Raw genomic sequence first — 27,285 nt, forward strand, 5'->3', positions numbered from 1 at the left:
ACTCGAGTGGCCAGGGCGAGCATCAGAGTAAGTGGTGACTACCACTGGAACTTAACTTACAGACATCCGTCCTAATATTTCCTTCTTTGGCTTGGCACTGAATTCTGTCCGATTATGCTTCAGAAAGTACTTTGGGATGTTTCTCTATGTTAAAGGTACTATATAAATGCAAGTTGTTCATGTTGAAAAGCAGACCTTATCTGCCCTTGTCCTCCATTAATCTGTGATTCCCACACTGTGGACCAAGGCCCTCAGAATAGCGAAAATAGGGTCTGTTTAAAATCAGCACTCTTTTCAATGGCCCAGCAGACTCATGTTTGATGCCTGTGCAATTCACGCCCTGTCTCCTTTCCCCATTGGCAAAAATTGTATCGGCCGGAAATGGAGGCAGGACCTCCACATCTGATTTCTTCGTGGACAGCTTTGAATTGGAAATTTGCAAAAATGTGTATATATTAGGATACAAAGGACTAGATTTTCATGGACTGGAGACCTTTAAAAATGTCAGGAGGAACTCAGGTGTGGAAGTCCCACCCCCATTTCCAGCCAATACAATTTTTGCCAGTGGGGGAGGGAGACAGGGCGTGAATCGCACAGGTGCCATTGAAAATAGTGCTGATTTTAAACAGACCCTATTTTCACTATTCCAAGGGCCTTAGTCCACATTGTGGGAATCACAGATTTATGAAGGAGACATCAAGGCTCTTGAAGGGCAGATAAGGTCGGTTTAAATGTTATGATCTGATATAATTTAATTCCTAGTCCTTTAAAAACAAACAAAAAATATGAGACTGCAACTATCAGCTACAGTAAAAACAAAACTCATGCTGCTGGAGTTCATTACTTGACAGGCCATCTGGCATAGCTTAGAAAAATGATTACCATCTGTTCCTGCAGTTTCAATAGACTTTGTTGTTGACATTTTCCAAGGGCTGTTATTATAGCTGATCCCATTGTGAATGCTTGGCTGAGCTTCAAAGGGTCAAAGTCCACATATCTCAGCAGGGGGCTGAGTTCACATTTTGATTGACAGATTTAAGAGGTTATTAAATGATTGGCTGCCTTTGATGTGGTTACTGACTAGAAGTGTGTTTGTTTATATAACAGATGGACCACTTGAAGGGATTTAAAATCCTTGAATAGGTCTCATGAATGAATTTTCTTTCTGTATCAGGGGTGTGCAGGTGAGAGCTCTATTAGGTTGTTAGAAGTTTAATTTGTTTTCATACTCACATACCTTCTGAGTTCTGTCCATAGTGGATAAAGGTGAATGGCTGTGGAGGTGGCATGGGGGTATGAGGTGGCATGCAGGTGCCATGGAGGAGTCATGAGGTGTCATGGAGCAGGCATGGGGGCTTGAGGTTGCATGGAGGAGGAATGGGGAGGTGGAGTGAGGGATGAAGGCTAGAGCACCTAGAAGCCTTTTATAAAACTGGCCTTTTAACCAACCTGCCTTGGTACTCATCTGCCTCTGTGGCTGCCTCTGAACTGCATCCAGAGGTGGCCCCAACTCGATCACGCCCCTGTCTCCCTTGAGTGAAAATTCCATGTGACCAGGCCCTTTATAGTGAGGTGGGTATGCCGAGGAAAAAGTCTTGACTCCAGCGACCCGGCTTAGCAGTGAAAATCCAGCCCCAACTCTCTAATCTGACAGGCTCGATTACACATACCGTCTGAATTGCAGGCATCAACTCAGCTTTCAACAATGTAAACAGAGCTGGTCTATTGTTGTCACTGAGATGTTTAATGTAAACAAGGTTTAAATATATATATCAGCAATATATGGAAGCCAATGGCAATCTGGGACAACCACTTTAGAAGCTTTGTAATCAGGCAGAGCAAGCTTGTATGGAGCAGTCATAATTATAAAAGACTTCTGGCTGTGCACAGGATTTTCCTTGATCTCGTGTGTATGTATTTAAACATAATTGGTGCACACTTAGCATTAATATGTTACAATTTGCAATGACCTACCCTTCTTGCTTTATTAATATTTAAATATTCAAGTGCCAAAATAGGATTTAGAAAAGTAAATAAGCTGAAAACAAGTGCAGGAATGCAGCTTGTGCCCTGACTCAGAAGAAAGCTGGGCATTAAGCATTCGCTCCTTCTACAACCAATGCATGGCGGCAGCACTACGTACCATCTACAGGATGCACTGCAGCAACTCGCCAAGGTTTCTTCCACAGCACATCCCAAAACAAGGGCAGCAGACAAATGAGCGCGTCACCATCACCAAATTCACCTCCAGCTCCCCCACCATTCTGACTTGGAAATGTATCACTGTTCCTTCATTGCCACTGGGTCAAAATCCTGGCAGCCCCTACCAAGCAGCAGTGTATGAAAACTTCCATCACACAGCTGCAGCAGTTCAAAAAGGCAACTCACCAGCACCTTCACAAAGGCAATAAATGCTGGCCTTGCCAGCAATGCAAACATCCTGTGAATGGATCACAAAAAAATTGTTACTGGGTAAAATCTGCTAGCGGTTGGAAAACATACTAGCAAAGGTTTCACAAATATTATCAAAAATCTTGCCGGTGTTTAGTTTAAATACTACACAGTCACCGTGGAGCACAGTTTATAAATGTCCAAACAAATATACAATAGCAATGTAAATATTTCTTCTGAAATACATAGATGTGTGGAGCGCTCACATCATCATTTAAGGCCCATTTACAAAGGGGAGGCATGACACCAATAGGAGCAGAAGTAGGCCATTCTGCCTCGTGAGCCTGTTCTGCCATTCAATGAGATCATGGCTGATCCGTAGCTTAACTCCATCCACCCACCTTGGCTCCATATCCTTTAATACCTTTGGCTAGCAATAATCTAATGATCTCAAGTATAAGGTTATTAACTGAGCTAGCATATACGCCTTTTTGTTACAGAGAGTTCCACACATGTACCACGCCTTGTGTGAACAAGTGTTTACGAATTTCTCTCCTAAATGGCCCTAGCTCTGTTTGTGATTATGTTCCCTCGTATTAGACTTGTCCCAGCTGCAGAAAAAGTTTCTTTCTACCTACCCTGTCAATTCTTTTCAATATCCTAAAACCCTCAAACCAGGAATACAGGCCTTCTTTATGTAATCTATGCGCATAATCTAACTCTTTCAGTCCTATAATTCTGGTGAATCTGCACTGGATTCCTTCCGAGGCCAATACATCTTTTCTAAGGTGCGGTTCCCCGAACTGCACTCAGTAATCCACTTCTTGTCTAACCAGGGTTCTGTACAACTGCAGTAAAACTTCCTCTCCTTTGTATTCCAGCCATAATATTATAAAGCCAAACATTCCATTTGCCTTGTTGGTATTTTTGTACCTGGCTACATTTTAATGATCTGTGTTCAAATATCTTTGGACCACCACTGTTCTTAGCTTTTCACCAAAACATGGCACTATCAATGCAGTTTCTCCCTCTGTATTAGCTCACAACTCCTTTCATATTGTTCTTTTACTGTTTGGCACCGTGCTCCTGGGTCGAAGAGTTGGCTGCTATGCTACAGAAAATGGAGTTGCCTAAATGCAAGAATTGGAATCTGAACGACAATATAAAAGCAGCACCCAAAAAAATGGTTCCATGTCTACTAAAGGCCAATCAGAGCAATAGTTATAACTCAGCTATTGACCAATCTTCAGTCCACTCTCTTGTCTGATGCCACAAGTCAAAGTTGCAGTTACGCCACCATTTCGGGAAGTGGTTTTTAAAGGAGTATCATTGAACTGCCACAATATAATTCACAGCCATGCCAACAATCAGATTCCTGAGTGGAGTAAGGCGAGTTTTCTAGCAGGTAGTTTGACACTGCTTTGGATTTTGCAGCTGAGTGCAGTACACTCCCAGACTGGTCCAAAGCCACATTTCAGAAGTGCCCAGGCAATCCATTGAAACTTCTGGGCGTTTCCATCATTTACTTTGGAACCTTTTTTTTTTAAAAAACACTAGGAAACTGCCTGTTCTCTCATGCATTACAAATGAGCCACCCAGGGAGCAGAGCTCTGCACAATATTAAAGCTCATACGCATGGAGTTCTGTTGTGGCTAAGAAGTGTTGTCTGTAGCAAAGCTTTGTTGTGGTCGTTGAACACTGCAGTGTCTCGTGGCCAGTAGCTGCAGCTTAATTGCAGCCTTAAAAAAAGGCTGGAGGCACAAGAATACACTTAGGAGAAGCAAAAATTAGAATAAAATAAAAACCAAGAACAAAAGAAAAGGCAGTAGCCAGAAAGTTCAGTTATCTATGTGACTCCCTTTCCTTCTCTAATGTGTGTGCTTGCTACATGCAGTACTGAGGAAACCGCAGCACATCGGGCTGAAGTTTTTAATGGAATATTTTCTTCCAACTGGACTAAATCTCCCTCTTAGTGCTGAGCTCTTGCCCAGGTCAAGCGCTTGCAGACAAATTTAGTCTGCACAGTTTCCTTTGCCAGTGAACCACAGAAGTTGAAAATACGTCCAGGGATTCAGTCCAACTACTGTTAACCGCTTTTTCAGCTGTTAAAGAGCTCAGGAACATTGAGAGGGAGAAAAATGAACCGTTGTTTTTTTTTGTGAAATTATGTTGTATCCTCAAAATATCCAATATAAATCCATTATTGATTTGTCATAATTGGATAAAAGCTGTTCTGTATCTGATTGTTAGACTCTTAGGTCATCATTCATTTCATTTAAAGTTAAGCAGCAAATGGTCAATGAAACGAACCGCTCCCAGAGAGTAGGAAGGCCCATGTTAAAATGCAGATGCAGAAAACTTCACTTGGTTATATGTACAAAGTAAAACATTGCCAAGTTACTGTAAATGGCTTATTATGTGATTTTGGCACAAACTGCGTAACCTCACCAATGATTCCATCTCAGTCGCCAGCCAATATCCAGGTTGAACCAGACTGCTCACCATCTCATCGTACTATTTAACCCCTGGTTGAGCTTCAAAGCTCTAGCTTCACCATCACCAGGACTACCTTCTTCCACCTCAGTAAGCTCCCCTACTACTGTCCCTCCCTCATCCCATTTGCTGCTCATTTGGCAGGTCCATGCTTGATTATTTATTACCTTCCAATCTCGAGAAACTTCAGCTCACCCAAAATCTTGCTGCCCATATCGGGATATGTTCCACGCACCCATCACCCCTTCCTTGCACCCATCACCCCTTCCTGGATGACCTACATAGGCTCCTGGTCTCCCAATGCCTAAAATTTTGAATTCTCATCCTCATTATTTCTATCCTCCTCCAGCCCTATAACCCACTGAGAATTCTACATTCCTTCAATGTTGATATTCTGTCCATCTCTCTACCATTAGTAGCCATACCTTCAGCTGTCTAGGCTTTAACCTTTTGAACTCCATCCCTAGCTCTCTCCGCCTGCTCCTCCTTTAAGACCCTTTGCTTTGACCAAGCTTTTGATTTCCTCTCCTAATTTCCCTTTCTTTGACTGGACATCCAGAAAAAATCTGCACAGAAGCACTAAGTTAAAGTTGCTGCATGAATGGAGGTTACTGTTACGTGTATGAAATGATCTCAGTCCAGAGCACATGAACAATTCTATAAAATCTACACACAGAGACTGGACTTGTGGAAACCTGATTGTCCAGTACATTGGAGATTTAGAAGTTCATGATACACATCTTGCGTTAGGGGCTCCACAGTCCATGCTTGGGTCCTTTGGAGCAAAGTGTGATCATTTTTGACAGTTTTGAGCCAACTTGCTAATTGAACCCTTGCAGTTAACATTTTACTTAAGGATGTTAGTTGTTCCATGGTCAAATACAACAAAATCCAATTATGCAACGCTGAGGAAAGAAAGATTTGTATTTATATAGTGCTTTTCATTACATCAAACATCTCAGAGCACTTCACAACCAATGAATTACTTTTGAAATGTAGTCTCTGTTGTCATGTAGGAAATGCAGCAGCCAATTTGCACACAGCAAGCTCCCACAAACAGCAACTTGATAAATGACCAGGTCATCTGTTTTTGTCATGTTGATTGAGGAATAAATATTGGCCAGGACACCAGGGACAACTCTGCTTCTCTTCTTCAAAATAGTGTCACGCGATCGTTTATGCCCACCTAAGTGGGCAAACAGAGATTCAGTTTAACGTCTTGTCCAAAAGACGGCATCTCTCACAGTGCAACATTCCCTCTGAACTGCATTGGAGTGTTAGTCTTGATTTTTATGCTTAAGTCGCTAGAGTGGGACTTAAACCCAGGAACTAGTGAATCAGAGGTGATGGTAAAGTCACCCAATCTTCCCCATAAAATTAGTTTGCAACCTATTAATATTAGAACAAAGCTGCCCAAATAATTTGGATATTTTTCCAGTCATCGACATTAATGAGGACTGAATTCCTTTAACAGCTATGAAGAAGGAATAAGCTACTGACCCTGCGCCATGCACTGGAAGGCTCTCTTCTTCCAGTTTATTGCACTAACCACATTTTCCTGCTAAAAGTTCAAAGGATACAAAGTGTTTCAAACCCATTACTTATTCCAATATGTTGGCACATTGAGGAATATATAAGTAGCTTGGAATAATTCACCCTTCATGTCCCGCTCCCTTACCTCTAAAATAGCCACATTAATGTTTATTCATGTAATCTCACATTTGCCCAATTTTCACCAATGGAAGTGAAACAGACGCAATAATATAACATCAAAGGAGCTAAAACATAGACAAGATCAGTGAAAATTGAGAGCACTTAAACTAGCTGTACACAGAGCGAGTCACGGCTGCACCATAGAGCAGTGAAAACACAAGCTTTTAAGAGCCAGTATGTAAACTTAAATTCTAAGGATGAAAAGCCTTTATCATCAAACCCACTGATTGCAGTTCTCACATAAAAATCATTGGAATCGTGGAATACAATTCCCAAGGTACAACAAAGGCAATTTTCATCTTTCCAGCAGCTGATCACTCAACCTATTATCATCTTGGTGAGTGGCCTCTGGACCACCTGGCTTTCTATAGCTTCCCAATGACTTCCTGCTTGGAACAGATGAGAAGCTGTCTTCCTGTATTTAAATCCTGGTCATATTTCTGGAGCAACCGGCCACCTCACAGCTCTGTAGGGCCAGGCTGAATTGGGTCAGGGGCATGAGTTTACATTGGGAGATGTATAATGCCATGGACTGGGCTGGAGCTGGACTGGTATCCACTGGGTCAGATAAGCAAAATACTGTTTTTGGGGGGCATGGTGGGATTTGGGGGGGGGCGGTCCTTGAGAACACGGGTCAGGTTCAGATCTAGCTAGGCTAACGAAGAAAAGCCAGCCTTGGATACTCTCTGGGCTAGAGACTGGAGCAAAAAGGAAGGAAAAGGCCTTCTTGGAACTCAGGTTAGGGCAGCCTGGGTGGCAATAGCGAGTAGCCCAATGTTAATATTCCTCAGGATGGTGAGACTGTGGAAAACACTACTACAAATCACTTACCATGGAGGCTAAATTAAGAGGGAGTATAGTTATAGGTAAGTTTAGCATTGAATAAACATGATAGAATCATTTCAAAAGGGAAGTGTTTCCATACATGGGATGTTAAAAAAGTAAACAAAAAAATTTTCATTTATAAAGTGCTTATTACATTGTCAGAATATCCCAAAGCACATTTTGAACTGTAGACAAATGGAGTAGCCAATTCACACATAGCAAGGCCCCACAAAAAGCAACAAGAGACCAGTAAACGCAGACAGATTGCTACCAAACTGTGGAGAGGAATTAGGGTATTGGTTTCTAAAATTGCTGCTCCATTATCAGATATATCATTGTATTATAAAAGAAAACCTTGTGACAGGTAAGGCAGTAAAATGAACATATTACACATTCAGGTTACACCCATGATAAAAAAAAATCATGAGTTTTGAGTTGTTGCATCATCAGTCATATTCACAGCTTTTTTAAAAAAAATATTCCCACATTGCTGTGAACAGCATTTTCTGAGTTTAAGTGTGTGGTCTTTTAACATTGGGATAACTGTTTCTTACAGAACTCTCCACTGGGCACATGTGCCGCACTACAGTTCAGAAAACAGTTTACAAGAATGGTTCTTTAATTAGAAGGATTTGTACCTGAAACATTACGCTAGCCCATAAGAATAGACAAAGGTTGTTCCTTCTCCACAGCTTTAGCCCTCAAAAATGTAAAAAAAAAATCAGAGTTCAGGCCTACTGCGTAAAATAATTATTCAACCTTGTGTCAAAACCTGGTTTGAATGGGGTTCATAAGAGGCCTGAAGAACAAGGAAAAGGATATTATGCACAGCAGGAATATCCTGGCTGCTCAGTCACCAAGGTTAGACTCTGACAAAAGCAATTGACTGTCAAACGGAAAGCCAGCATATGAATGGGGAAGCAGTTTTCGATTGGTGGGTGATGAACTCAGTGGTGGAGGCATTTGCTATTCTAGTAAAAGATCAGACCTAGGGAAACAAGCATCAGGAAGGAAAGGCACGGTGAAAAATAAGGAAAGATAGTTGTTCATTCAAACATGGCCTACCGAATAATCTTTGGTAAGTAAATTATCCATCAAATTAAACACGTGCTGGAAACAATGAGCTGCTAACATTGTACATCAGCACATAAGGTCAAACTGACACTACTTGGGACCAGCACTTAATGATATATACCTCTTAAGGTGGAAAAACTTTACAAGTTTTCGATCACATGGTGTGTGACCTCTTTATTTACAATGGAACAGCAATCGATCATCTGCAGCTATGAATCAGTAGGAAGAACGGAACTAACAACTGCTGCAAGAAGAGCTGTACATCGGCAGAACAGAAAACCTTTCCTCTCCTGCTTCCTCACATTCTCAGCTCTTAGGTCAACAATAAATCGTCTACCTTCCTTAACAGCCATTCATACTATGGAAAATAATGTTTTTAAATTAAAATAAGTAAGATAAGGCCAACTTCAAAATGAAACCACACAACTTACTGAAGTAATTTCTGAGCTAAATAAAATTGGTATGTGAATCATGCAAAACAATGAAATACTATTTAATGATACAATATGTTCAGTATAAGGTAACACCTAATACAGTTTTTCTGCCAGTATGGAAATTAGCTAGGATCCCACACACAAATTCTGAGGTTATCCTATGAGAGACAGCCTTGGATTCCATCTGTCATTAATCAAGAAAATACATATCATCTCCATTGGAACTTTGAGTTTTATGACCCTATATGGTGGGGTACATTTGTGAAGCTGAGCCATGTGCTGTACATTTATAAGTTTATTACTTACCTGTCTTTCTTCTTTATGGTACTGGGATGAATAACATTATTAGACAATAAGAAACTAAAGGGCAGTAAGTGCACCATTCCTACAGGTCTGTGTTTTCTAGTTGTTGATTTCTCTGTTTATAAAGCTTGGTCAGCTTGGGAAGACTTTAGTTAAGTGATCAAAGATGGATTACTTTCACTGGTGGTGCATTACCAGGTATCCTTTGGCTTGATGACCTCAATTATTTATATTAAATCACTCATTTTATTATCATATTATGGATCAATGTGTAACTTTAAAAAATATTTCATCAATGTACAACTTAGAACTTATTCTGGCATTTTTTTTATATTCACATAGAATGCATACAATTACATGTCAAAACTGTTAATCAAACAACATAGGCATAGACTTCATGTGGTGGAGGGTATTCGCAACAGCCATAGTTTCAAACAAAGGATTTTGCTAATAAGCAACGTGGTGCTATAGAGATAAAGTGCAGAATTTAATGCTCCCCCAGAGGTGGGCTGGGGGGTTGGGGGCATAAAAGCGGGTGGGAAGGTGCAGGGTGGGGGCCTGTCCCCTTCTCAACTTCCCCTGCTTAAATACAGGGCCAGAAAGGGTTGAAGATAGCCTTCCTGCCCAGAGGCCACTGAAAGGCAATTGAAGGGCCTCATCCTGCTATCACTGGTATTCTACCAGCAGCAGACAGGGGACATGCCATGTCAGCAACCCACCAGGTGGAGCCTGGCAGGTATGCCTGGGGCCTAGTGGGGGTCTCTTCTACTTGGGCAGTCTGTGAGTGACCTGCCAGTGGTAAGGGCCACTCATACGTGATGATCCCCAACTACCCTTTAAACTAAGCCCCTCCTCCACTCACCAAAGCATCCCTGACTGGCACCTGGTTAGTGATTCCATTCCACCCACCTTTGCTCCAGGGCTCCAGTGGCATTCTTCATCCTTAGGCTACTGCAGTACCGGCAGCGGCCACCTCTCCCGGTGGTACTGCCAGCCTCTGATTGGCCAGCAGCTCTCAGAGGCAAGGTGTCCGCTCTGAAAATGCCAAGAACCCCATTGCCAACCTGATTTGCATTAAATTGGGTCAGGTTGGCTCGGAATGGCTGCAGCAGAGTTGCCACCGGCATGACCATTAAATTCTGCCCACAGTCTACTTGAATCTGCCCTCATCACTGCATAGATTGAAAACCAGGTTTGGGTAGTAATTCCACCTCTTCAACCAGGTTTGTGGATTCAAGCCGCAATCCAATACCCAAGTACAATCTAGTGTAGTACTGAAAGAGTGTTGCATTGTCTGGTAAGCTATCCTTTGGGTGAGCTATTAAACTTGCTGTGGCAGTTCAGAGGGGTATAAAAATATCCCTGGTGCATCTTCCTGAGCAGAATTTTCTGATGTTTTATTCAACTTGGCCTTTCAACTGACACCACCCCAAAAAAAATCATCTGGTTATTCATCTAATTTTCTGTCAGCAAGATTTTTATATGAAATTGGCTTTTGTACAATGATGTTATTGGGTATGAAGCACAACAGGAGGTCCTGAGACACATGATAATGCATTGTCTGTATGGATGTTTTCCTCTTATTTGTATAGCTGCTTCTCTTCTATCTTGGTAGACGTTGCTGCAAACTGTTGGATGAACATGTGCTACCAGCATGGAAATCCAAGACCACAACTTCTTGCGATTGTTTTAGCAGTAAAGCCACATCAACTATTTTTCTCCGCTATCTAATACTGTTGTAATCAGAAATGTATGAGTAGTTAACAGTAATCAGAGCGTACTCCTATTTTCTAATTCACATTAATTGAAGTAGGTATAGTTACTAATTGTAAATCATATGGATGGTATTGGTTAAGAGTTTAAAAATAAAGACTGTAATGATGCTTTTACTTGGGAAAAATGAAGTTTCTTTTCTGCCACTTTCTGTCAATCTCCATAATGTTTTCAGACCTTGGATTTAGATTGCCAACTGTGATTAACTGTGTTCCTGGAAATGTCATTACATGACTTTCCCCCTACTCCACCCATTCGTCAGCCAATATTTCCATCCTTGTGACGTACTGCCTTCCTATGCCAATTGGAGAACAGAAAGACTCATTACCCAATTGGATGATGCTTGACTGTCAGCCAAACAGCCTTTTTTCCCCCAATTATCAATATTTTTATATCTGGTAGAGGGAAATGGTCAAAGAAAATGACAAAAATAAAATATCTTATTAATAGTCATGTTTTTTTTCCCGGATTGCACATATGTGTGTCCTGGACATTGATCTTCCGTTCCTGGAGACTCCAAGACAATCCTGGGGGATGGCAACCAGATGCAGAAGGTGCAGCTTTCTTTTCTAAGCTTGTTTACAATGAATTAAAGCTGTTCACCTTATTGGTGAAGAATTTGACGAGCAGGAAACCACAGAGTTAAATTTAAATGGTACACTGCATATTACTGGTGAGATTTATTTAACTGAACTGTGAGACCAATAAAACAGCGGGAATTATGAGAAATACCTGCATACATTTCCAATATATTGTATCACGATGGAAACAGGATAGGATGATTCAGTCAGTGTGTGAAAATCTCATGGCATCATTTTCAGCACAGTATAAATGAGCCAAAACACTATCATGTTTCAACATATGGATTACATTGTCAGTTTTATTGCTGTAGATAAATGTGTGGTAAGTAACAGAAAGCTCTTGCAGTACTTGTGTTACACAATATAAAACTGAGATACAGGTAAGCTACTTCAAAGCAAAAGTTAGAATACCACAATTTCTGTAGATAAAAAATAAATTTGAATGGGCTGAACTCATACAGGTCTTTGGTATCATGTTACTTGGCCCACATATTAGCAAGTACAATGAATGTTTTTAAGGAAAAATCTGTTAACTTTTAGAGTGTAATGGTTCAGTCCAAACCTGTTCTACCATGTTTATACATATAAAATGCACACACACTTCAGTCAACACACAAACACAACACCAAACAATATAATGCACAAAATACAACAATGCAGGTTCCACACACACTGACTCTCACTGGGATACGGGTTCCACAAGCACTGACTCTCACTGGGGTATGGGTTCCACAAGTACTGATTCTCACTGGGGTACAGGTTCCGGGGAAAAGGCAGGAGATTGGCACTAAGTTTAAATGCTCAGAGAGCCGGTGAAGACATGATGGGCCAAATGGCCTCCTTCTACACTGTGACAATTCTGTGATATATTTCCAGCAGAGATCACTGGATAATTATCAGGAGTTGTAACCCCCAGTTAGTTTGATCTCTTCTCCCCAGGCTGAAGTTACTAAGGCCTACTGAAATACTTTCAACAATATTCCTGACTCAAATTGTTAACAAAGCTTTGACTAAAGATCAAACCTGGTTGCAGTATCTCAATTTTACGTTATTTTATTGTCTTAGCAATAATGTAATTGTTTCAGAAGCTGAGGCATTTACCAGTCACTTAAGACCTTTTGAATATTTTTTGATACCTATAGCATCTTATTCATGGTGAATCTTTAATGCAGGTTTTTCAATGTGTCCAGAGCTATTCACAATACTGCACTGCATATATTTTAAAAAATCAATCATCATTCCTTTGCTTAGAAATTTCTTTTCCTTTGTGAGATGTTGGTTTGCATACTGTGAGAGTGATAGGGTGAAAGCCTTGCTAGCTGTGAGGGCCTTGCACAGAATGAGCTCGAGCAGTCTTGATCCAATTCCTTGAAGGCATAGGCCCAGAAAACAAAGCAGCTGTAAAGCATCCTAGACCATAGAGAATCGTACTCTTGCATCATCCCACTCCTCACCAAACTCCACTGGCTCCCACTCTCCAGTGCATTGATTTCAAAGTAATCATCCTGATTTGAAAAAGGAGGGAAATGTACCGCGGTCTATTCTCTGGAATAGAGGGGGCAAGCCACAGTATAGGGCTGGAGGTAACCTCAGAGATAGGGTGTAATCTCTGAGGTCACCTCCTGCCCTATACCATGGCTTGCACCCTCTGTTTCAGAGAATGGACTGCAGTGCATTTCCCTCCATCCTTTATTACATGTTGCTGGCAAGGCCTTCAGTGATCATGGCCCTGCAAATTTCAAAATCTTGCTGTCCTTCCGTATCAAATGGGCAAATGGAGTGCAGTTGCGGAAACTGAGTGCAGACTTGGGCCAGGATTTTCCCCTCAGCGATTTGGGGGCGGGGCCAGCTCACCGAGGGGAAAATGACGCGGGATGATGTCGGGAGGAATCCCCGACGTCATCCCGGTCCCTTTAAATTTTTAGGAAGGCGGGTGGTCAGCGAAATCAGCTGTCCGCCTGCCGACCTGTCAATGACCAATTGAGGCCATTGACAGACTAGTTAAGATAATTAAAGACCTGCCCGCCCAAGCTTAAGGCTGGCGGGCAGGCCAGGAGCCCCAGCGGGCTCCAGATTATTCATGAAACCTCATCCACTGGCGGAATGAAGTTTCATGTCCGTTTTTTAAAAATGTAATAAATTTTAAGTGTTTATTATTAACATGTCCCATCTCGTGTGACATTGTCACATGAGGGGGACATGTTAATAATTTTAATATTTTTCTATTTTTAGAGTTTACTTACCTCTCAGGAATCTCCCTGAGACAGGACTTTGTCTCAGGGAGCAGTGCGTGCTTTGACAGTTGGGGATTCCCTGCCATCTGGAACAGGATTGGGCAGGTCGTTGGGCGGGCCTTCATTGGCCCGCCCACTCAAAATGGCGGCAGGCCCCATTTCGGTGGCAGAGGTAGGCTGTCTGCCCACCGCCGAGCCGGTGGGGCCCACACGCCATCCGAGGGCAAAATTCTGCCCTTGGAGTTTGGTGAGTGGAGGAGTTCAGTGAAGGGGAGGGAAAGAGGCATTTTTTTTCCTATTTCTATCTTTCACACCCTGCTGGAATTGGTTCTTGCTCTACTACAGGGAAAGGAGCTGGCTGTTTGGTGAGTGGCTAAGATCTATTCTATTCCTAAGGTTTAAAATAGTATACAAATTGGTGGCAAATTTAATAAAATATATTAAAAAGCTTCATAAATTGGTAATTAAAATAATTAAGTAATTATTTAAAACACATTAAGGATGGCAGGATAGGTGATGTGTCAAGGATACAGCACTTGGGAGCTCCTGGATAACACTGTGATCCAGGGTAAACACGTCTGCAGTGAATGTTTGCAGCTTGAAGAATTTCGGCTCAGGTCATAGAACTAGAGGCTGAGCTGCAGACTCTGCGACACATCAGGGAGGGGGAAAGTTACCTGGATGCTTTGCACTAGGAAGCAGTCACACCACTTAGGATAGAGTCTTCTGATTTGATCAGTGGTCAGGGGGTGACTTCGAATGAGACAGGTAAGGGGACTCAGAGGGCAGGAGCGTGAGTCCGATCTGCAATTGTCCAATAGGTTTGAGGTTCTCTCAGCTTGTTTGGATTAGAGTGAGGACTACAGGGTGGATGAGCAAACTGACCATGACACTGTGGTACAGGAAGCCATTCAAGTAGGGGTAGCAAAACGAAATGTAGTGGTTGTAGGGGACAGTATAGTGAGGGGGATTGACACTGTTCTCTGCAGCATAGAGCGAGAGTCCAGACAGCTGTGTTGCCTGCCTGGTGTGAGGGTTCAGGACATCTGCTCAGGGCTGGAGAGGAACTTGCAGTGGGAGCGGAAGGATCCGGTTGTCGTGATCCATGTAGCTACTAATGACATAGGTAGAGCTAGGAAAGAGGTTCTGCATAGACAGTATGAGGAGCAAGGCACTAAATTAAAAAGTAGAACCTCAAAGGTTATAATCTCTGAATTATTACCTGAGCCACATGCAAATTGGCATATAGGATACATAAAATTAGAGAGACAAACATGTGGCTCAAAGACTGGTGTGGGGGAAGTAGCCCAATTTCAGGGGCACTGGCACCAGTATTGGGGAAAGTGGGGGCTGTATCTTTGGGGCCGTGTACACCTGAACTGTGCTGGAGCCAGTGTTCCTGTGAGCCACATAACTAGGGAAGTAGAGAGGGTTTTAAAGTAAACAGTGGATCAAATGTGGAAAGATGTGGCATATCAAAGAGTAGAGGCAAGGTAAGGGAGGTAAATAATAATATGGGAAATGAAGGTCAGAGAATGGCAGGAAGGGACAGAGAGAAAAATACCCAAGAATGCACCAAGAATCAAGACTAGATGTCACAATGATAACAAAAAGACAAAACTGAAGGCTCTGTATCTGAATGTGTGCAGCATTCATAATAAAGTAAACGAATTGGTAGCGCACATTAAAGTAAATAAATATGATTTGATAGCCATAGCTGCAGGATGACAAGGATTTGGTCCTGAATATTGAGGGGATATGACCTTCAAGAAGAAAAGGAAGCTAGGTAAAGGCGGGGGGTAGCACTGTTAATCAAGGGTGGCATTTATGCAATAGTTAGACATGACCTTGGTTCAGAATAGGATGTAGAATTGGTTTGGGTGGAGATGAGGGGTAGTAGTGGAAAGAAGTCACTAATGGGAATGGTCTGCAGGCACCCTAACAGTAACCACAATATAGGACAAAGTATGCAAGAAGAAATATTAGGTATTTGTGATAAAGGGACAGCAATAATCATGTGTGACTTTAATCTAAAAAAAAACTGGAAAAATCAGATTGGCAGTAGTAGCGTGGATGAGGAGTTCATAGAATGCTTTAGGTAGTTTCTTAGAGCAGCATGTTCTGAAACCAACCAGACAGCAGGTTATATCAGACTTGGTATTGTGTAATGTGAGAGAATTAATTAATGGCCTCAGGCTAATGGCACCCCTAGGGAGCAGTGACAAAAGTATGATTGCATTTTACATCCAGTATGAAAAGGAGAAGAATGGGTCTAAGACTAGTATTTTAAACTTAAATAAGTGCAGCTATGTGGGCATGAAAGCTAAGCTAGCTGAAGTTAACTTGAATACTAGGTCAGGGGATCGATCAACAGAGAAGCAGCGGCAGACATTTTTAAAAATCATTCATTTATGGGATGTGGGCGTCACTGCCTAGGCCAGCATTTATTGTCCATCCCTAATTGCCCTTGAGAAGGTGGTGGTGAGCTGCCTTCTTAAACCGCTGTAGTCCACATGGTGTAGGTACACCCACAGTGCTCTTAGGGAGGGAGTTCCAGGATTTTGACCCAGTGACATTTACGGGAATTTTTCAGAATACTCAGAATAAATATATTCCTACGAAGAAAAATTTTAAGGAAGGACCCACTATCCAAGGTTAACCAAAGAAGTTAGGGAAAGCATCAAACTTAAGGAAAAAGCATATAACCAAGCAAGGACGAGTGGCAGGTCAGATAATTGGTCAGAATATAAAGAACGGCAGAGAATGACTCAAAGGTTAATCAGAAGAAAGAAATTAGGGTATGAGGAAAAGCTAGCTAGACATGTAAAAACAGATAGCAAGAGTTTCTCTCAGTATTTAAACAGGAAAAGAGCAGGTAAAGTGAGTGTTGGTCCACTAGAGAGTGAGAATGGGGAGTTAATAGTAGGAATAAGGATAATAAGGAATGGTGGATGAAATGACAAATATTTTGTCTCTGTTTTCACTGTGGAGGATATAAAAAACATTGTAATAATTGCTGTAAAGGGGAGAGAGGGACTTGGTGAAATTACAATCACTAGGGAAGCAGTACTGAACAAATTGATGGAGCTGCGGGCTGACAAGTCTCCGGGTCCAGATGGACTTCATCCCAGGGTCTTAAAGGAGGTGGCTAATGAGGTAGCAGATGTGTTAGTGTTAATTTTCTAAAACGCCCTAGATTCTGGAAAGGTTCCATCAGACTGGAAAGTAGCAAATATAACCCCTCTATTCAAGTAGGGAGGGAGGCAAAAAACAGGAAACTATAGGCCAGTTAGCCTGATGTCTGTCATGGGGAAGGTGTTAGAGTCGATCATTAAGCAGGTTATAGCTGGACACTTAGAAAAACACAAGGTAATTGGGAAGAGTCAACATGGTTTTGTGAAAGGGAAATCATGTTTAACCAATTTAATAGAGTTATTTGAAAGAGTAACATGTGCTATGGATAAAGGGGAGCCTGTAGATGTGCTGTACTTGGATTTCCAGAAGGCATTTGATAAGGTGCCACATCAAAGGTTATTTCAGAAAATAAAAGCTTATGGTGTAGGGGATAACATATTAGCCTGGATAGAGATTGGCTGGCTGGCAGAAAACGAAGAGTATGCATAAATGGGTCTTTGTCTGATTGGCAGGATGTGACTAGTGGGGACCTGCAGGGGTCTGTGCTGGGGTCTCAACCTTTAACAATTGACATCAATGACTTAGATGAGGGGAGTGAAGGCATGGTTGCTAAACCTGCAAACGACACAAAGGTAGATAGGAAAGTATGTGAAGAAGACATAAGGCGGATATGGATAAGTTGAGTGAATGGGCAAAAATAGGCAGATGGAGTATAATTTGGGAAAATGTGAAGTTGTTCACTTTGGCAGGAAGAATAAAAAAGCAGAGTATTACTTAAATGGCAATGACTGCAGAATTCAGAGGTACAGAGGGACCTAGGTGTTCTTGTGCATGAATCAAAGTGCAATCAAGAAGACTAATCGAACACTATCCTTTATTACAAGAGGAATTGAACATAAAGTAAGGGCCTTTTGCTTCAGTTATACAGGGCATTGATGAACTCTGCCTCAGATGGCAGTGGAAGCAGGGTCACTGAATATTTTTAAGGCAGAGGTAGATAGATTCTTGTTAGGCAAGGGAATCAAAGGTTATCGGGGGTAGTTGGGAATGTGGAACACAAAACACAAACAGATCAGCCATGATTTTATTGATTAGAGGAGCAGGCTCAAGGGGCCGAATGAACTACCTCTGCTATTTTGTATGCTCATATTTCATATGTTCGTATCTTACCCCACCCTCAAAACTCCTCGAAACCTACATTTGCCACATACTTACTCTTTAATTTTGCTCTGCCTGATCCACTGTTCAAGAAGTTCTTTGTAACATTTCACTACCTTAAAAGTTGCTACATAAGTTTTTGTTCTCAACAATTAGGTACAACTTGGCGATCTAATTAAGGCAGGTCATGGTATGGTTAGAATGGACAAAGAAAGGCTTCAGTAATGCAATGGTAGTGTGCTGCTAAAATTGGGGTTATGGTTTGTTCTTGGACGTATAGAGGACTTAATTCTACATCAGACTTGTGCAAAGTATTTTTTATGGGATGGCTTGATATGACATTATGTATCAATAGTGGGAAATGTTCCAATCCTCATCTTGAAATGCTCCCAAAAATATAGGTTTTAAAAAGCTATGTAAATGGGCTGACCCAACTACGGAATATTAAAGTAAAACTTCCACCGCTTGGGTCATTGGCCGAGTCTTTGATTTAATGTGACAATGATATGCAGGCTTCCCACAAACTACGTTCCAGAATTTAACCAATTTATCAATGAATATTAAGAGGGAAGTAACTACAGGTGAAAGGACACAGGTACTTCCACAAAGTTTCTTCCTGATCTTATGTTACTTTTATAAACCGCTGTAAAATATCTCCACTGGTAGCGTTGAGTTATCTGCTTCTCCCCCTGTTCTCTGAGTGATTTCCCCTGGCCTGTGAACTCTGGTCTACCCACTTCACAAGATATTGTCAAAATTTTCTGATTTCATTGGAGGAGTTATTTCTCTCCTTGATCTTTGCACTTTATAATTGGTTTTCGATCATGTGTCTATATTGGCCCAGATTTCTCCAGTAGTAATGACAACAAACCTGTCTATGTTCACAAAACAGAAACAAAAATATCTGGAAAAACTCAGCAGGTCTGGCAGCATCTGCGGAAAGGAGCACAGTTAATGTTCGAGTCCGAATGACCCTTCAACAGAACTAAGTAAAGGGCAAAGAGGTGTTGAAGGTGGTGATATTATCTAAAGGAGTGTAGGAATGTGTTAAATAAGGGTAGAAAGCAGGACGAGCAAGATACAGATAGCCCTCGTGGGGGTGGGGCGGGGGGAACGGATCAAAATAGGCTAAAAGGTAGAGATAAAACAATGGATGGAAATACACAAAAATAATAGAAGTAGGTGGGAAAAGAAAAATCTATATAAATTATTGGAAAAAACAAAAAGGAGGGGGAAAATCGGAAAGGGGTGGGGATGGAGGAGAGAGTTCATGATCTAAAATTGTTGAACTCAATATTCAGTCTGGAAGGCTGTAAAGTGCCTAGTTGGAAGATGAGGTGCTGTTCCTCCAGTTTGCGTTGAGCTTCACTGGAACAATGCAGCTAGCCAAGGACAGACGTGGGCATGAGAGCAGGGTGGAGTGTTGAAATGGTAAGCGACAGGGAGGTCTGGATAATGCTTGCGGACAGAGCGAAGGTGTTCTGCAAAGCGGTCACCCAGTCTGCGTTTCTTCCTTGCAGGACTGCTTGCAGTCCCAGCAGCGCCCACTGCAGAGCTCTGGCACTGCTGGGACCGCTAGAGCTGCTGGTCAATCAAGTTGGCTGGCATCTCTCGAGGGCTAGACTTCCTCCTGATCTCTGTTTGTTTAGCCCACTGGGTGTGTCAGCTGTTGGCCAACTCTTGCAACCTGGCAGAGCAATACGCTGCCCCCTCCCCCCACCTGTGAAATTCTAACCCCATGTGTATTTATTTCGCCACCTGTAAAATTTAAAATTTAATTATGAAAAAATTCAGTGGTCTTTAGTTCCTGGTTTGCTGTCTGTAAGAATACTTCAATGTGATTGGCTGCTTACCCTCCTTGATAAATTCACTGTTGCTGAAAGAGATCCCCTTGACTTGGAGCCAGACTCAAGTGCACATCAGGAAAGAAGAAATCTGTACCGCAGAGATCATTTGACCTTTGCAGCTACATTCTTTGAGGATCAACAGCGAGAATTCATTGCTTCATCACTGACTACAAAATCCAGCCCATGATCGCCACAACATATTTTGGGTCAGGAACAAACAGGAACATAACAAAAATGGCACCATCTATAATTAAGCAACTATTCTTTTCCACCCAATCCAGAAAGCAAACCATTTGGTGCAGTCACCAAATCCTAGTACCAATCTAGTTGTGACCAATAGCTTCAGCCACAAGTTGTATCAAATTCTTACTTGAAAGGTCTCCTGCTTTTGTGTGTAATCTGCGAATGTGAGAGATCTGTCGACCACCATCCAAAGCTTCCAGGAAATTTCCAGTCTCTGAAATAAAACAAGAGATAGGTATTAACATTCAAGTGTCTCCCTTTAGATGTGGCAAGTTTTTATAAAGCTTTAATTAAAATAAACATTACATTTTTGTAGTGAAAAATAATAACTTTCTCAAAACTGCCACTTTAAACAGCATCACATAATGCCACTTGATACAAAATGCAATTTTCTAAGCAATTCAAATCATTTCATTGGCAGTACTGGAATCACAGTTTTAATTTCTTGGTCATGCACAACTGCCTGACACAGTTGAAAGGAAGGAAAAATGTCTTTGGGAGAAAAATTGGCCTTGGATGCAACTGATTTCTAGGCACTATATGAGTCTTTGGACGGAGGAGCTCGCACAGTGGTAGTGTGTGTTCAAAGCCTACCAGAACAGTAGTGTCTACTGAATTCGATGCATCAGAATCCACCAGAAGCCTAATATTGACTTCAACTGGATGTAAAACCTGTGCTGCACCCAGTTTCCTGATGGGTGGATTAGATTAAAATGACCTCCAAATTATGCCTTTGTCTGAAATAGTCAAGATCATTGCCATAAAAATGGTATTGATGTGGCATCATAGAATGCTAAAAAAAATCATCTGCATAGGTTTTCTCCTCAAAAGTTGAACAAATGTATATTTATCAGGGAAGACACAAATGCGCCAATAGTGACAATCGATTGCAACAGATACTGTAAATACCTTTAATTTGACTTGCAACTTTAAAACTTATTACCACAAGTTTTTCAATAAAGTTGATGAAGTTGTCTCTGAGGATTCCTCTTTCCAAACTGCAGGCTATAAAGAGGTCATCACCAATGCCCTCAGCAAAACATTCATGGAAAATGTTAGCCAAATATCACAGGGCATCTGTCACTCATAAAAATGACTGGAATACGACAAGGCACAATCACCATGCTAGAAGGCATCACCTTGGCAATGAGCCATAACATACCCTTTCCAGCACAAATAAAGCAGCATTAGCAACAGCAGGCAAACATCTGCTTCAGGACTTGGAAGACAGTGAAGATCCAGATAATGGACTATAACTCTGTGAGCTATTTGGCTCATCGAGGACTTCGATAGCTACAAAGGCATTTCTGCAACATACCAAAGACTTGGCCTTTCCATTTTTCTGCAGACTGGATTATCATGACCGGTATGTAATGTAAACTGTGCATGGTCAGCATAAAGATTTAATGATGTTCCTCAATAATTCAAGCGATTTGGACACTGTTTTGTCTTCACTATTCCAATGATCTTTCTGTGACTGTACTGTAGAAATTACGGCAATTCTGACTTGGGAGTACCCAAAGTACGTCGAAATGTTGTTGTGTATTTAATCTCAAAAAGGGCTAAACCATGTGCAGAATTTTACCCTTGGCATGTGGACTTGGCGGGGGTGGGCAGGGGCGGTCAGGAAGCTGACCGCTGCCCGCAAATGGCAGTGCACCGCCATTTCACACTGGTGGGCCAATTGAGGCACACCCAGTGTGAAAAGCAGCTGGGGATTCAGCGAGAAGAGGCAGGTGGGGGCATGATGTCCGCTGGGTCCAATGGCAATGTGGCAGCCGATTCAATACCAGTCCAGGCAGCTCCTGGAAGGATGCCATGGAAGGACGCTAAAATAAAGATGGATCCCGTTGCGTTTGGACATGGCAGGTGGGAGGGCAGGTCGGCAGGGCAGTCGGCCCCGCGTTTCTTGGGTGAGTGCCTCGCAGCCCTCCTGGAGGAGGGTCCAGCCAGGATGGAAACCCTTGTCCCCAGAGACGGGAAGAGGAGGCCCCCACACCTCACCAAAAAGGCCTGGGAGGGGGTGGCATCCAGGGTCAGCAGCCACGATATGGTGAGATACACATGGGTGCAGTGCCAGAAGCATTTCAATGATCTGCTGAGATCGGGAAGGGTGAGTACTGTGTTAGCATGGATCACTTTGCAGAACAGTCAAGAGCTGGCCATCCACCCCGTGGACCTCAGAGGTGTTAGAGTGTGAGTGGCAAATGTCAATGAGGCAGAAGTTGGCCAAGGGGATGAGCCCTGGCTGCTTGGACTGAGTGTCTTGCAGCTCCAGGGTCACGAATCGGCTGAGCCCTGCAAAGTGTTCCTCAGGTGGGATTGACCATGGTGCACTAGTGCTTCAGGTAGAGAGTGGACTAATCAATGCCCCTCTATCCTTTCAGGAGAAGACATCCCATAACAATATCGAGAGGTAACGGACTGGCAGGGAACCCCACACCTCCTAATCCTCATGTGTTACAAGCAGGAGGCCCTGGAGCTCGAGAGGCAATGATGCACCATATTCAAGCAGCCATGGTGAGGTTGGGGTGCCAAACAAAGGTAAGAGTGCATGAGACGAGAATGTCGGATATTGCAATCATTCTAGTGTAGTCTCTGTATTGATGTGAGCCTCGGACCTGGAGTCCCCATTGAAAATGGAAAGATGAGGGCACCATGATGCATATCTCTGTCTCATCAGGGTGCCTGGCATGCACGGTGACAGTGTTATGACTTAAACTAATGTCATGTCCTTCTTGTCCCTTTTAGGCTCATCAGCAGGCAGTCGCTATGAGGAGCCTGAAGGCCCAGCCCTTACCCCAGAGGACGATCATGCTGAACACGCACCTGCTCACACCTTCTCTGTCAAACTGGCACCAGCACAGATACCAGTATTTCAGTGGGCATTAGAGTGGCTGTTAGTACCTCAGTGCACATTGCTGAGAGCACTTCACACTCGCCTGAGGTGCAGGCGAAGGCAGTAAGTGCCCAGAGCGCCGACAATCGGAGGACTGCTGGGGACCAGGACAATGCTCAGTTGATGGCTAATGATGGGCCTCTGGAATCATCGATTAGGCAGATGCTGGAAGCCTAGTGGGGTGTGCGGGAGGATTTGATGGAGATACATGAGGGAATGCGTGCCATGGCATCCACTGTGGAGGAGTCCCTGCGGAATATGACCACTGCCTTGACCTCATGGCCGAGCGCAATGCCTCCTCCATGGAGAGAGCGGCAACTCTCATGGAGGGGCTGCTCCAGGGATTCAATCAGGGGTCCCTGGGGATGCGCTGGAACCTGCAAGCCCACACACCGACAATGACCTCAGCTGGTTAGTGTCAATGTGGGAGATGGTTGGACACCCAGTATCCCAACTAGGTGCCCAGCCATCAATGGTGAGCAGGGAGGTCCACCCAGTATCCCAGCTAGGTGCCCAGCCATCAATGGTGAGCAGGGAGGTCCAATGCAACCTCATGTTGGCGCACAAGCTGCCTGTCGTCTCTGCAGGCTCCGCTCAGGGCGCTCTGGATGACTGCAGCAGCTTCTCCACCCCTCTGACAGTGACCGTGGCATCTGATGAGGCTGCGGCGACTGGGGAGATGCCAGCCATGGCACTGGCCGCTCTCTCCCAGGTGGGGTCTTCACAGGCTACACAGGCTAGAGGACGACCGCCAAGGTCATCAAGGCCAACAAGACAGCAGAGTCAGCAGGCTGCCTGCAAAGCCGGTGCCAGCGAGGGGGAAGCACCTAGATTTGGCACCCACAAACAAATGTAAAGCACAAGACAGACTTACCACGGGTGATATTTTGTTTCCCCATTTTGGTTTAAATTTTTTCCTGGTGTGATTAAAAGCACTGGTTAATGTTCATTTCAGCTCTGTTTCACATTCACAATTAAATGAGATGTTATTTTGTTGCTATTGGCCTCTGTATGTTTCATTTGTTCTGCGGGTGCAGGGAAGGCCATGATGTAATGATGAACCTGTGTCTCCTGAAACTCTATTGCACAGGCACAGAGTGTATGTTGCTGGCCAAGGAACTGGTCCTGTCAGGGATCGAGTATGGAGACTGCAGCCCTGGAATGTGGTGGTGGTTCTTATTTGGTAGGCTAGCTGAAGGAGTGTTGGATCAAAGTATCCCACGGGTCCCTGCCTCCGTGGAGGTTACCCAGGTCAGCGTCCATGCCCTCAGTGTTCTCCTTACTGTGCTCATCCTTGGACTCACTACTGAACTCATCGTCTGTTGCCTGTGCAGCTGCGTCTAGATCTTCTTCCTCCACTGGGTCCCCTGTCGCCAGCACCAGACTGTGCAGAGCGCAGCATGCAACCACTATCAGTGACACCCGCTCTAGGGGGTATTGCAGTGCACCGCCTGAATGGTGCAGGCATTAGAAGTGCATCTTGAGAAGACCTTGGTTCTTTCTACCACCGCCCTTGTGGAGGCGTGGCTCTTATTGTACCACTGCTCGGCCTCTATTCTTGGATGGCTGAGGGGCATCATGAGCCACCTTTTGAAGGGATAGCCCTTGTCACCCAGCAGCCACCCATCCAGCCAGGCTGGAGCTCGAAGAACCTCGGCACCTGGGAGTGTCTCAGGATGTAAGTGTCATGGGAGCTGCCAGGGTACCTTACACACACTTGCAGCTTTTGCATCTTGTGATCACACACGATCTGCATGTTCATGGAGTGGAATCCCTTCCTGTTGACAAAGGCACTTGGCTCACCCGCTGGCGCATTGATGGCTACATGTGTGCAGTCGATTGCACCCTGGGCCAGGGAGAACCCAGCAATCGCTGCAAAGCCTCTGGCTCACTCTGCCTAGCTGGCCTCATCTGTACGGTAATGAATGAAAATCAATACCAGCCTGAACAGAGCGTCAGTCACCAGCTTGATGCAACTGTGGACAGCTGATTGGGACACTCCACACAGACCCCCCACCGAGCCCTGGAAAGAGCCAGAGGCATAGAGGTTGAGGGCCACTGTGACCTTCAGCACCACTGGCTTGGGGTGTCCATCCACACAGTCAGAGCTGATTTCAGGCCCAATCCTCTGACAGATGGAGGTCACTGTCTCCCTTGAGAGATGAAGGCCCCTTTCGGCATTGCACCTTGGACATGCTGGAGGTAGCTGCATCACTACCTGTAAACCTTGGAAGCAGCATAATGGTGTCTTCTGCAGCCCCTTCCACCTTAGACTTCCTGCTGGCCCTGCCCTCCTTGTGCATGTGCCTCTCCTCTCACATGTTGCTCCCCTGGAAGGTGCATTGGGACACCTGGCCTCCTTTCTCTTTTGCCCCTCTCTTCCTCCTCAGAGGAGGTGCCTCCAGTGGAGATCATGATCCCCATTACCAGGGTAACGGAAGGCTGTCTGATACCTGGGAGGGCCCACGCGGTCTGAATCCTCCAGGGGCCTGGAAGGCAACAAGTCCTGAAATGAAGCCTAGAAATGCTCAGAATGCAGCTCTGAAGCAAAGTGAAGCTGTCCAGTTCACAGAAGCAACCAGCAGCAAGTTTGACCCAAAACTCCTCACCACTCGCATTGACAATACCTCTGACCCTTCGTATAGAAACATAGAAACTAGGAGCAGGAGTAGGCCATGCAGCCCTTCGAGACTGCTCCGCCATTCATTATGATCATGGCTGATCATCCAACTCAATAGCCTGCTTTCGCTTTCACCCCATACCCTTTGATCCCTTTCACCCAAGAGCTATATCTAACTCCTTCTTGAAAGCATACAGTGTTTTGGTCTCAACTACTTTCTGTGGTAACAAATTCCACAGGCTCACCACTCTCTGGCTGAAGAAATTTCTCCTCATCTCAGTCCTAAATAGTCTACCCCACATTCTCAGACTGTGACCCCTGGTTCTGGACTCCCCCACCATTGGGAACATACTTCCTGCATCTACCCTGTCTAGTCCTGTTAGAATTTTATAGGTTTCTATGAGATCCCCTTTCATTCTTCTGAACTCCAGCGAATATAATCCTAATCGATTCAATCTCTCCTCATATGTCAGTCCCACCATCCTGTAAACCTTCACTGCACTCTCCGTATAGCAAATACATCCCTCCTCAGGGAAGGAGACCAAAACTGCACACAATATTCCAGGTGTGGTCTCATCAAGGCCCTGTACAATTGCAGCAAGACATCCCTGTTCCTGTACTTGAATCCTCTTGCTCTGAAGGCCAACATACCATTTGCCTTCTTTACCACCTGGTGCACCTGCATGCTTACCTTCAGCGACTGGTGCACAAGGACACCCAGGTTTCATTGCACATTCCCCTCTCTCAATTTATAGCCATTCAGATAATAATCTGCCTTCCTGTTTTTGCTACCAAAATGGATAACCTCACATTTTTCCACATTATACTGCATCTGCCATGCATTTGCCCACTCACTCAGCTTGTCCAAATCACACTGAAGCATCTCTGCATCCTCCTCACAGCTCACCCTCCCATCCAGCTTTGTGTCATCAACAAATTTGGAGATACTACATTTAATTCCCTCATCTAAATCATTAATATATATTGTGAATAACTGGGGTCCCAGCACCGATCCCTGCGGTACCCCACTAGTCACTGCCTGCCATTCGGAAAAAGACCCGTTTATTCCTACTCTTTGTTTCCTGTCTGCCAACCAGTTTTCTATCCATCTCAATACACTACCCCCAGCCCCATGTGCTTTAACTTTACATGCCAATCTCTTATGTGGGACTTTATCAAAAGCCTTCTGAAAGTCCAAATAAACCACATCCACTGGCTCCCCCTCATCAACTCTACTAGTTACATACTCAAAAAATTCCAGTAGATTTGTCAAGCATGATTTCCCTTTCATAAATCTATGCTGACTCTGTCTGATTCTGCCACTGTTTTCCACGTGCTCAGCTATTAAAGCTTTTATAATGGACTCTAGAATTTTCCCCACGTCAGGCTGACTGGTCTATAATTCCCTGTTTTCTCTCTGCCTCCCTTTTTAAATAGCGGGGTTACATTAGCTACCCTCCAATCTGTAGGAACTGTTCCAGTGTCTATAGAATCTCTGAAGATGACCACCAATGCATCCACTATTTCTAGGGCCACTTCCTTAAATACTCTGGATGTAGATT

At 43.6% G+C, this 27,285-nt stretch overlaps 1 protein-coding gene across 2 annotated transcripts in view; it reads right to left on the reverse strand.

Moving 5' to 3' along the window:
* Window positions 1–27,285, reverse strand: part of LOC121286379 (EMI domain-containing protein 1-like) — a 386,722-nt gene that overhangs the window by 161,011 nt on the left and 198,426 nt on the right. For both annotated transcript variants that reach the window (XM_041203470.1, XM_041203471.1), the window contains exon 4: window positions 20,332–20,418. In XM_041203470.1, the coding sequence (XP_041059404.1) occupies window positions 20,332–20,418 (87 nt within the window). The remainder of the gene's footprint in view (window positions 1–20,331; window positions 20,419–27,285) is intronic.

Source organism: Carcharodon carcharias, chromosome 13 (genome assembly GCF_017639515.1).
Source record: "Carcharodon carcharias isolate sCarCar2 chromosome 13, sCarCar2.pri, whole genome shotgun sequence".
NCBI classification, from domain to species: domain Eukaryota; kingdom Metazoa; phylum Chordata; class Chondrichthyes; order Lamniformes; family Lamnidae; genus Carcharodon; species Carcharodon carcharias.